The sequence below is a fragment of the Scatophagus argus genome, chromosome 9 (genome assembly GCF_020382885.2).
Source record: "Scatophagus argus isolate fScaArg1 chromosome 9, fScaArg1.pri, whole genome shotgun sequence".
NCBI classification, from domain to species: Eukaryota; Metazoa; Chordata; class Actinopteri; family Scatophagidae; genus Scatophagus; species Scatophagus argus.
In genome coordinates, this window is record NC_058501.1 from 20,836,456 (window position 1) to 20,848,318 (window position 11,863).

At 40.5% G+C, this 11,863-nt stretch overlaps 2 protein-coding genes across 3 annotated transcripts; one reads left to right on the top strand and one right to left on the bottom strand.

Moving 5' to 3' along the window:
- Window positions 1-208: 208 nt before the first annotated feature.
- LOC124064471 (NLR family CARD domain-containing protein 3-like) lies at window positions 209-6,204 on the bottom strand. The gene is made up of 8 exons (XM_046398968.1): window positions 5,862-6,204; window positions 5,372-5,728; window positions 4,802-4,879; window positions 4,601-4,651; window positions 2,715-4,521; window positions 2,467-2,553; window positions 1,962-2,129; window positions 209-1,831 (listed from the first exon to the last, which is right to left on the bottom strand). Exons 2-8 carry the CDS (start codon window positions 5,697-5,699, stop codon window positions 1,513-1,515), a joined length of 2,838 nt encoding a protein of 945 aa, XP_046254924.1. The 5' UTR covers window positions 5,700-5,728; window positions 5,862-6,204; the 3' UTR covers window positions 209-1,512.
- On the top strand, window positions 6,205-11,776 carry LOC124064473 (sialoadhesin). Of its 2 annotated transcripts, none has more exons than XM_046398972.1 (8): window positions 6,205-6,796; window positions 7,620-8,024; window positions 8,616-8,927; window positions 9,015-9,278; window positions 10,123-10,395; window positions 10,655-10,760; window positions 10,839-11,004; window positions 11,127-11,776. In XM_046398972.1, exons 1-8 carry the CDS (start codon window positions 6,688-6,690, stop codon window positions 11,280-11,282), a joined length of 1,791 nt encoding a protein of 596 aa, XP_046254928.1. In that variant the 5' UTR covers window positions 6,205-6,687; the 3' UTR covers window positions 11,283-11,776. The 2 variants fall into 2 exon arrangements, with proteins under 2 accessions (XP_046254928.1, XP_046254929.1); XM_046398973.1 differs by having other exon boundaries at window positions 7,623-8,024.
- The last annotated feature ends 87 nt before the right edge of the window (window positions 11,777-11,863 follow it).

The following is an 11,863-nucleotide window of genomic DNA, read 5'->3' on the forward strand; positions in this document are numbered from 1 at the left end:
AATGTAAAAGATCAACCTACCTGCCTTCCTAAAAAATTTAAAATTTAAAATGTAAAATGTTAGTCACCTTTTAATGATGACCAGTGAATTGTTTTTATATCCAATATTAATAAATATATTGATTTAAATCACAGTGAATAAAACTTAAACTCCATCAATATTTTTCAATTGATTCATTTGTTTTTTTTTCCTGAAATGTTGAATTTATTTATATGGTTCTTATGGAAGTTAGAATGACTTACGGTTGTGGGAATGATTTCAGGTCTGTTGAGCAGAGAGGTGCAAAGAGAAGTCAAGTTCCTGTGAAGTGAGCTTGCATTTCAAAGAGTTCATATTTTGAAAATGAGGAACTTTCACAAGTTTAAGTTGGGGAGTTTGCAGCATAAACCACATAGTTTTTACTTGATATGATAATGTAAAATGTTGTCACTTCAAGTTAGAAAAGTAACCAAAGAGTTTTTCTTTTTTTAATGAGCAGACAAACTTGTGGTATGATTGTGACTTATCATCAAATGATCAAATCTCTTCACTGAGACAGAAAGAAAATTTCCCTTAGAGACAAGTGCATTTTAGTCAAACTTCTCAGTCTTCTCAGAGTTGGTGATTTCTGTTAATGTCACAATACAGTCTTTGAATGTCTTTAAATCCATCTCTGCTGAAATATGTCATTTCAACATGTACTTTGTGTTTAGTTCATTTGAGGTCTCACTGTTGCTTGCAACTGTCTTCACGGTTGTAAATAGCAAAACAAAAATAATAATTACCAAATAAACCTTGTTATTTCCTTTAAATATCTGTTTTCTTTTTTCTGACCCTGTGAACACAACTTTCACCTTTCTGCAGAATTGGGCTTGCAAAATTGATATAGTTGGAAAAAAAAAAACAGAAGTGACCATGCAACTTTATTTTTGCACCATGTAAATATTTCATGTTTTAAATGATATCTGGGTTTTGTATGAACAAATATGTTATTTTTGTTTGTCATAAAGTCCTGAAATCTGAAATCTAAATAGTATTATTTGTGATTTAGAAGGAGTCATGCTGTGCATTAAGTACTCTCACCACAAATCACAAATATAGGTTATATGAAAATTCATTATATTTAACCTGAGATCTTCGCCCCCAAAAATTAAATCATCATTTTCTTAATGTATCTATATCTTCAGTCTTCCACATCTTTTCACAGCTCCAAAATACTCAAAAGAACCAGATTATTGTCACTCATATATAAAAATTATATGCCTGTGAACTTTTTGTCAAACAATTCTGCTGAGGGTTTGGAGCCACAGCGTGGAATGAAAGTGCAGAAACTGGTGTCTCTCTTTGCGCGAACTTTTTAAAGTGTCATCAGTTGTTTGTAAATAGTTATGTTTTTTGAGTTGTTAAAGAGAACATTAGGATTCATTTTTTAAATTCCACTTTTATAGCTTGATGAATTTTTGCTTATCTCCTGGTGGATGCTTTCAGATCTTCTGCTGCATCAGCTGAAGCCTTACACTTACTCACAATTTGCTACATAACTTGTGATTTATCTGACTTAAGCAACTTAACAATCTTTGTCTGGAGTTCCTTGGCTTTTTCTGCATTCTCGCCTTTCTCCACTGGTTCTCCTGCTACCTGCAGACCGTGAAGCACTGACTGCAGGGCATCTGCATTTTTCACTGAGTCCATTTGGTCTCTGTCTGCCTGGATCTCCTCTACCCAGTCCAGGTAGGCCTGAAGTAATCCAAGGTCATCCACAAAGTTTGAAATAATCCGGAGTCCTGGTCGGCATTTCTCTAGCTCCCTCAGCCTCGTCTTCCCTACCTCTCCAATGTCATTCCCAACAATACTGATGAAGGAGAAAATAAACAAATAAAAGTTATTACTTTTAATTGTGACAAGGCGTTGAGTCTCAGTTGGTGGCAGTGTTTTACAACGTCAAGGATGCACTGAGCAGAAGTTGGATGTTTAAATCTTACGTCAGTGTCTTCAAAGAGGAGTTTTTGCTGAGGCAGTTAACGATGTTTTCGGTTCCTCGTTCTGTGATGCCGGTGATGTCCAGATAGAGTTCCTCTACAGTGGTGTTGTGCTCCAGAGCGTTCCAAAGCTCCAAAACCCCCTCTGGTCCCAGGTTATTGCCACACATACTGCATACATGAGTAGAAGAATTGTGTTGCAGTGAAATACAGTACATTTAGCATAGTATCTGATGATTTATATCAAGTGCTTGGAGCCAGAAGGGTGGGTTTATGTGGGTCTTGAGAACTCTGAACCCTTGAAAAGGAACTAAAAATGGACCCAAATTTGATCAAATATTGTTAAGAAATTATTCATAATAAATAAATAAGCTGCTTAATAGTTACCCTCGAGTACTTTTATTTGCTAATGCATACATTTTATGACCACCCTAACTGTAAACACCTAATGATCAATTTTTAAAAGTGGAGTTATGATAGTTGTAATAAATATTCTTTCATGGCTTACAACAGCTTTTTCACTTGGCACTCATTTGATTTCAGAACTGCAGATTCTATAATAGCTGCTTGCCGATCCAGGCAGTTGTATCTCAGACTGAAAAAGAACAGAAATAAACATTAGGTTTACAGTGGGTTTTTTTTAACATCCATTTATCCTTGGCCAGCCATAAAATTCAAACCCAGACTTGTTTTCACTGCAGTATGTAAATGACAATCTTATCTACATGACAGGCAGATATAAAAACAGCTACTCACTAGAGAGATTCACAGCGATGTAGGATTGGCCCCAGTCTGTTTAGTCCTCTGTTTCCAATGTTGGAGTAGCCTAAGTTGAGCTCCTCTAGCTTGTGTGGAGAGAACTGCAGCACATAGTGCATGGCTGCACAGTCCACAACAGTCAGCTTCATTTTAAAGAGGTTGAGTTTCCTGATCTCTGGTGCCACCATGCTGGTTGTTTCCTTCATGTGGAACTCCATCAGGCAGTGAAGAAGATTCAGAGCTGTTTGGTTTTCAAGATTTCTTCCCTTAAACTGATCTTGGAACCACAAACCCAGCCTTGTGGGGATGGCACCTTCTTGCTCCATGGGGGCAAGAACAAGGCCATCCAAATGACCCCCCAGCCGAGCTCGGAGCATTCCCATGAAGAAGCGTGTGAACATCTGGAGGTTCTCCAGCTTGTCCATGTTCAGATCTGTGTTTTGTAGGGGTGCAGCTGTGCAGGATGGTGGATGTTGCCCGAAGCACCAGAAGTCCAGAGCTTGGATTATGTCCTCCTGGCTGAAGAGACTGACTGCACAGTAGAGGCCTGCCAGATGTTCTTGAACAGTTAAGTGAAAGAAAGAAAACATCTCCACTGTTTCCTCTTTGAGGGGCTGGAGGATGTGACAGAGGAAAGTACTCTGAAGATCAGCAGGTGTAACACTGTAGTTCTCCAGATCCTCTCGGCTGAACATGATCTTTTTCTGTAGAAGACTTTCATAAGCAAGTTTCCCCAGGTTGGTCAGTTGTTGCTTTGCCAGTGAGAGAACCTCAGATTTGGGGGTGGTTCTCTCTGTACTTCCTCTCAGTGCATGATGCTTGACTGCTGTAAATAGGTAGCAGAAGTAAACTTCACTGACTGTTCTTGGCGGGTTTAGCTCCAGAGACTTTGAGTCCCCAACATCTTGAATTTCTGAGGAGAAGAACTCGGCCATAGCAGTGCAGATGATGTAGCAATAAAGAGGAATGAAGGACAGCACGAAGAGGTTGTCATTGTTCAAGATGTAATTGTAGACTTTCTCAGCAACTTTACTGTCTTTGTAGAACTTAGAGGTATACTCTTTCACCTGGTCCTCCTCAAAGCCCAGCACCACACAACATCTCTGGAAGAAACACTTGGGAACCTCAGTAGATGGTCTTGTCATGAGAATGACTGATACCTCAGGGAGAAGACTTCCTTTGATTAAAGCCACCATCAACTCTGACACTGGCACCTTCGATCCAATGTCAATGTTTTTGTCAGGACTGTTCCAGTCCAAGGTAAATTTGAACTCATCTAATCCATCCAGGATGAAGAGCAAAGAGCTTGGCATAGTGAAAAGATCAGGCAGAGTTTCCTTCAGGTACCGAAACCGTTCTCCAAGCAACTCCATTAAGCTCAGTGGTGCTTCAATCAGATTCAGCTCTCTGAAGCGCAGGTCAAAAACGCAGGTGAATTCACGCATGTTCTTCCCAATAGCCCATTCATAGACTAGTCTTTGCACAGCTACACTCTTTCCAATGCCAGCTATACCCTTCACTTTAACCCTTTTAGGGGGCCGTCCTGATGTTCCCTGGGGGCTCAATAGATCGCATGGCCTTATGCGCTGGCAAGCCTGATGGACATAGATGCGGGCTCGTCTACTCGCCAGGTCAAAGTACTCATGTCGACTGTCAACTAAGTCATCATCTTCTGTCACAAACAGATCGGTGTAGCGAATTTCAATGTGAGAAGCTGAATTTGAAGCGACTCCCTCACCCTCAGAGTAACACTTTAACTGCTCTGTCCGTTTCAACAGAGTTGTTTTATGGGCAGAAATAGGAACTGCAATGAGAGACAGTAAGATCAAATATATTATCAGACAGATTTGACTCATATATATTTTTCTTGTTTATTGACATACCTCGGATGTTGGCCAGCTTTGCACTTCTGCGAGGTTTAAGTTCTTCTTTAGCTGCATAATGAAGATAATTTCACTCAAACAAATCATGGGAACCAGCAAAGTATTTCTTTATCACTAGAAAGAAAATGCATTATAGATGAAATATATAACATTCTTAACTTTTAAGAATTAAGAGTATTTAATAGAGTACTAAATTCATACCTTTAAACTCAGCAGTCGGGGTAAATTCCTTGCTCTTTCCTCTGAACAGTTTACCAATTGGACCTTTAGGCTTCTTCTCTGTAGATATCACGGGATTCTTATAGTAAATATTAACATTAAATATACAGTATAGTATAACCATCTTTAAACTATAAACCAAATCTTTAAACAGTCATTTATAATAATTATATTAATCCATCCTATGGTTGGTGAGATTTTTCAGTCTGGACCAAACAGGTGGACTAACTAACCAGTGGACATTGCTGTCCCTAGAGTCATATCACTAGCATGATGTCTAAAAAACTGCGCTGAGCTAAATATTACTTTTGCATTTACACTCCTTCTTTTCCAAAGTCAGCAAAACAATCTGGTAAGACATCAGAGCTGATTGTAGCCTGTCAATAATTTTCTCACACCTCTGTTACTCAGCAGTAAAACTTGAATGTCTTTTGTTACAGTCCATCAGCTGGCAACGCAAGCTTTTGAAAAACAACATTTACATGTCCTTTATCTTTAAATGCACATCTTAATATAAATACAGCCATCCCTGGTATATTAAAGCAACCTCACCCTCCACTTTCACAGGTTCAGGCGGTGTCTTACTGAAGGCATCGTTCCTGCAGTGTCTCTCCACCCAGACCTGCAGATCCCTGCAGTAATAATCCTGCACCTCGCTCAGCACCTGCAGGAACTTTTGACTGCTCTCCTCAGTGGCACACACCGCCTCTAGAGCCTGGGCCACGGCATTGGAAGGTGACCTCTCCAGCAGAGACAGGTAGTGGGCAGGAGAAAGCACCTCTGCATCTCGCAGCCAGCGCAGCAAGGGTGCTGGGTGGTGACAGGTCCAGTTGAGCAGTAAGTCCCTCTGAGACCGGAGCAGCAGCTGAGTTGAGTTCATAGCTTTAGAGGATAAAGTCAGGAGGAACACTGTGGAGCAGAGTTAGGTGAAACATTGAACTTTGTGGCCGTTACAGTTCTCACAATTACATTCAGAAAACTGCAATGTGAATCAACAAAGACGTTTGCACAAATACTACTACTAGTTGATTAAAATGCTTACCTTAAAGAGATGTTTTATTAGTATGTTCTGTGCCTCCCTTCTTCTTGTGTAGTTTTGTCAGTGCAGTCATGAGTGTTGGCATAGAGCTTTCATAGGGAGGTGGAGTGCTGTGACTTTGGCAGCAATTAAAACAACTTCAATTCAAATGGTCCATAGTTCAAAAGTCTTTGTCCTTCCCTCTCAATTTTTGTTTTTGTTTGATACTGGAGAAACATGCCAAGAAAAATATCAAACTGTTAAGCATTTTTCACCAAAGGAACAGGCAGTAAAAGTCTTATAATTTTAAATGTTTTTGTGCATTTAATATAACAGATTGACAAGCTGTCTTCAAAGTCTCTCATAACCGCGGCGACCTACTTACACTGACAAACGTTTAGTGTCGACAAAACAACTATAAATCAGTGTCAGACAGAAATGTTAATTATTAATCTGCTTTATTCTACTTTCTGTGCAGCTTTTGTCACATTGTTAGTTTGGACAGCCCTTGTAGTCAGAGGGAATCAGGAATAAGCACATTTAGTTGTTGGAACCTTTGAGGAAATGGCCAACAGCATGAGAGTGACTCAGACTTTGTCATGTGTTGTCTCACAGATATTTGCTGAGATCTTTCTTTCCCTAAGAAACAATTCCTAGTTTCACCATATGAATGGGTATTTGAATCTTTTGGCACATTAAAATTAGTGTAAAGTCATGAACCTATCATTCCTAATTGAAAAATTACATTTTGAGCTATGCAATGAATGGATGCAAACAGGGCAGATGATACTGAAGATAGTGGAAAATTAATAGGAGGTATCAAAGTGAAGTCATCACCATCAGGAGCACAATGAAACCCTCCAACTTCCCCTTCTTTGCTCCACTGTTCGTCCTTCCCTCTGTCTGCCGGCAGAGCAGGGTTGCGGTCATGCATGTGGACACTGTCGTTCTGATTTTTGGTGAGTAACTTAATCTTTTATTATTTTACTCAAATGCATTCAAAGTGCTTCAGGTTTCTGTATGGATTTCAAGGTTATTCAGTATTCAGTCATGGTAACCAGATTAAACCAATTAAGAGTTGCTATTCCTGATTTTAATATCTTAATCTATTACTGTGAGAGACGGAGGATTTGTTGGTTTTTTTTGTTGCAAATGTCCTTTGCAGAATCTTGTGTATTAGAGAATTACATTATATTCTCAAAAAAGGATCTTTTTTTTATTTTATTTTCTCCATGAAGTCGATGACGAGGTGCAAATACATATGCAAACATGTCCTAAAATAATCAAGATACTTGTTACTTTAAAATATTTACTACATCATTATCATAAAACAACTAAGTGTAGTAGATTTTCCAGAGCCAAAAGTGCAGCTGTCCTCTTCCCCTTTCTAAATATACAGCTGTTGTGAAATGCTTCTGGCTCATATTATGCCTTTGCAGACAGTGCAGGGAAGTACAGCACATCTAACCTCATGGCAAATGTTTTCTTCACAGTGACCTTACTTGGAGATTTTAAGCACTTAATTCAGCTGCCACGATTGAAAGTGAGAGCTTTGTAGCTTGGAACAGAACCTTTTTAACTGGCCACCCAGGAAATGGTCTTTGGTTTCTCAGGGTTCAAGTTAAAACGAGAAGAATAAAGAAGAATACATAAAAACATAAATATGTGGCCGGATAGCTTGATCACAAACCCTCCGTCCCGTGATTTAACCCTGAGGTCAGAACAAGGCATATTCGCTTCAGATCCAGCGTATAAGGCGATGACTTTCTGTTCTCTGCTCAGCAGCAGCTTTGTGGAGGGGGGTCCAGGCTGCCTCTCCTGTTCCCTCAGTCCCTGACCGTGTCCAAGCTCTTACGGGCTCCTGCGTGGTGATCCCCTGCTCTTTCACTCCTCTAGCTCCTCACCCTCTCAGGGGGAGGAAGGAGAGGGTGGACGTCCGGCTGAGGTTCAGAGGTGGCGGCCGCTTCTTCCCCCTCCGCAGCACCGCTTTTAACAGCGAGGACAGAGATCAAGCGAGCAGGGATTTCCAAGGCCGGACGTCCCTCTTTGGGCAAATCACGGATGGAGACTGTTCAGTGAAGATTGAAAGGATCAGCCAGGATGACTCACGAGTGTTTGAGGTCGCTCTGAAGAGAGGTGATGATTTACTTTGGGGGAAGCCAAGTTCCTTCAATCTGGATGTCATGGGTGAGTGACCTTATCTTATAAAAACAGCGGTTCCTTTGGAAATGTAACAGCCAGATGATGTATTTTCTATACATTCTGTATGATCTTGAACACCCGTGTCTGGAGAACGTCCAACACAGGACTAATTTCATATGAAAGCCAAAAACCCAAAAAGCTGAGATGAGAGCTCTTGTCAATAAAAATTAATTTCTTTACTTTAAAGTGCAGAAGTATATTATGCATTTATTTATTCTTAAAGTGTCCATCACGTTAAACATAACAATAAATAAATGCGAATAAATACTACTGTAGAAGTTAGAAATTAAATTTTACTAATTAAGATCACATGAAAAAGATTCAGGAAACAATCATAAAGCAATGTGTAATCATTCACCTTGAATACCATCATGTAAATTAAATCATTCCTATAGAACAATATTTTTAATACCATATAATAATATTTTATAATGATATATATAATATGGAAATCTGGGGAAAAGAATTCATAATTGTATCCTATGTGGGAGATTCATCTGTGTGTTTATTATTTGTCATTAATGGAGTTCACAGCAGTAATAAAACACTGTAGTGATGGATCTTCCTCACCCACAGACACTCCTGATGCTCCCGTCATCAGCGGCACGATGTCGGCCACAGAGGGACAGATGGTCACCCTGAACTGCTCCGCCAGCTATCACTGCCCCTCCAGACCGCCTGCCCTGCAGTGGATCTGGGAGAGGGGAGTCCAGCTGAACGGCACTGAACTTGGCGAGGTGCAGACGCTCCACCCGGAGCCCCACAGGCCCTTGTTACTGTCCTCGCTGTCCTTCACTGTGTCACACAAGGTGAAACCCAGACTCAGATGTGAAGTCAGCTACCCTGGAGCCAGAGCCCTGACCACTTCAAAGGACCTGCACGTGACATGTAAGCAGCAGAGCTTTGATGAGTATCTGTGTGTTTCTTGACTCTAAAGTTTACACTGAAACCTTTTTCCTATTTCATGCTCTCTAGTTTCACCCAAAGATGTAACAGTTCAGATCCAGTCCTTGATGGTGCAGGAGGGTGGCAGCGCCTTGTTGGTCTGCTCATGCAAAGCTGACCCGCCGGCGTCCGAGTACCGCTGGTCCTACAGTCAACATGGCCGCACTGTGCACCTCCAGCAGCGCACACACACAATCCGCTTGTTCAACGTGACCCGAGACTTGAGGGTCCGCTGCTCGGCACAAAACCTGATCGGTCGAGGAGAGTCCCGGCCCACGCTGCTGAACATACAATGTAATCTTCTTTCCTGTTGGCCTTCCTCTGAAGGCCTTGCGCTCGTTTGGACTGTTTGACCACAAGCCTTACCTGCGTTATGTTTCGAGCCTGTTAAAGAGTAACGACAGCATCTTTCGGGGGTTTCACTGCTCGTTCTCGTTGAAAGTTTCATGTCTGTTTCACACTCAGCGGTGATGGCACGGTGGAAAGGCCAGACTATGAATGCTCTCAGTACGTCAGTGCAGCCGAGTGAGAAGTTAAATCACTAGAGAACAACAAAAACACTTTCAGAACATGTTAAGTTGTCCTTAAGGTGGTAAAGAAAATAAAATGGTTTCAGGTTCCATTTTCAGTGGAGAAGAAATGTCACTGGAGAACGGCTTTAAAGGAAACAAGTGTGACATTTTGGGAAATGTGATTACTCACTTTACTGACGAAAGTTTAGATGAGAAGATCCATAACACCCTTGTGTTTGTATTGTTAATATGAAGCTACTGCAAACCATAAGAAAAGGAATGAGCATATTTTGTAAAACTCGTTTTTGTTTTCTCATTACAATCCTGATTTTACTCAATGCCCAATTCTCTTATCAAATCAACTCATTTTTTTCCACATGGTGCAAAATCACAACCTTGTGTGTAAGGACTTTACAGTCTGTATAACACACAACACTGTTTATCACCACACTTCCCGTTTTGTATTCTTAAAAGCTCCTTTCAAACAAATACAGAAATAAACACAATATGGTCAAACAATATTGCAATAATACTGAATTACAATGTAATCTTTAGTTTAAAAATATTAAGTGCAATAAGTTAAAGAGTTTCAGGTAAAATCCAGATGTGCTCCTTCTCTCCTGCAGATAAACCAGACATCCTCCGGCATTCCTCCACCTGTGTTGTGGATGATCTGGAGGTGCTGTGTCGCTGTTCAGTCCACTCCAACCCCAAACCAGCGGTCACCTGGAGCGTGAATGGGTCTGTTCCACCTCGTGATTACAACATGTCAGTAACATCTGAGCCTGACAAGCTAACAGCAACTCTGAGGGGCCACATGGACAAACCTCAGACGGTGATCTGCTTCGCTGTCAACGCACTGGGAAATGACTCCCTGATGTTGCTGCAGGGAGGAGAAGGTGATGCAGGGCTGGTGCTGAAGCACCTGGACAGCATGACTGCAGCTGTTGCTGTTGTCTCTTTAATTTTTCTACATATAGCAGTGCTTAGTATGTTACACCTTTTAAAAGCTTTTACAAATCTTATTATGGAATATCAAAGAGAAGCCATTTCATCAAGCTTGAGTGAGGAACAATATGTCTGAAAGGCATAGAGTTAAACTTTAATCCATGCTGCTCCACCAATAATGGTGAAAGCTTTTTTTTTGTCCATTTACAGAGACAACACCGCTGTTGTGGTCGGTGATACCTGCTGTGTCCATCTGCCTGGTCATATTCCTTCTATCGTCTGTTTGTTTCTACTGCTGCAGAAAAAGAACTGAAAAGTATGTGAAGCAAATCGAATGTTTAAATGTTCACTCGTATTTGTCATGCTTTCTTACGTACCTGTTCTGCTCCTTCAGACATGTCCTGAGTAGAAGTCCAGTCGTGTACCCTGAAGGAATGGGAATTTATCAGGACCAGATGCCCCTTTACATTAACTGCACAGAAGTGACACATATCTACACCAACGGCAGCTACCAGCTTGTATACCAGAACTGCACACCTTTTTTTGTCCACACTAAGCAGGTGTTTGATTATCTCAATCTTTGAGTCAAGGTTGTGTTTTTGGAGAGCGCTGCATAGCCAAAAATCTCTACATCTAAATATATATATCCCTTTCCCAAATTTGATTTTATTTTTTTCTTCAGATCCGTCCAATTGGCAGAAGAGGTGGGGAGAGAAGAAGAGGAGGAGAGGGTGGAGGAATAGACAGACAAGTGGGTTTGGGATTGAGAGACTCGAGCGCGGTGCAGAGTGGTGCTGCCGGCGATGCAGAGACAGCCATCTACTTGGAGATCCTCTGAGCTCACTGTGGAAAAGCCATGCGATTCACCTGCTACATTAAGCTCACATTAGACTTCAGATTCATTGTCATAACGATGGTTTTGTAACCTTCACTTATTGTATATATTGTACATGCATATCTGTGTGTTGGGGTCATGCAGTATGTGATCTCTTCAATTGTCTGAGTCGGTCTATATCTCTCATTATCTCCGTATTGAACAATTTCTTTCTCTTTGAATGTTGCTACCTCTGTGGTCTTTTTTTTTCATAAAGGATGAAATAGTGCTACTGTAAGACCTAATTTTCCTGAAAAGGATCAGTTCAGTGTTATTTTATCCCTATACTAAAAGAATAGGAAAACAAGGACATCAACTCTTTAATTTTCACAGTTTTAGTCTAGTCAGGAATGCAAGAATTTTAGTTGATACTAATTCTAATTTTCCTTGTTCTTTTCCTGTTTATAAGTTTTCAAATTGTCTGCCATGAAAGGTCTATTTCAAAAAAGATGAGCCGATTTTTTTGTCATATTTAAAATTATATTGAAATATTTTATGCTATTCTTGAAATCACTCAGAGTTTACATATTTTTGAACGTTTGGTG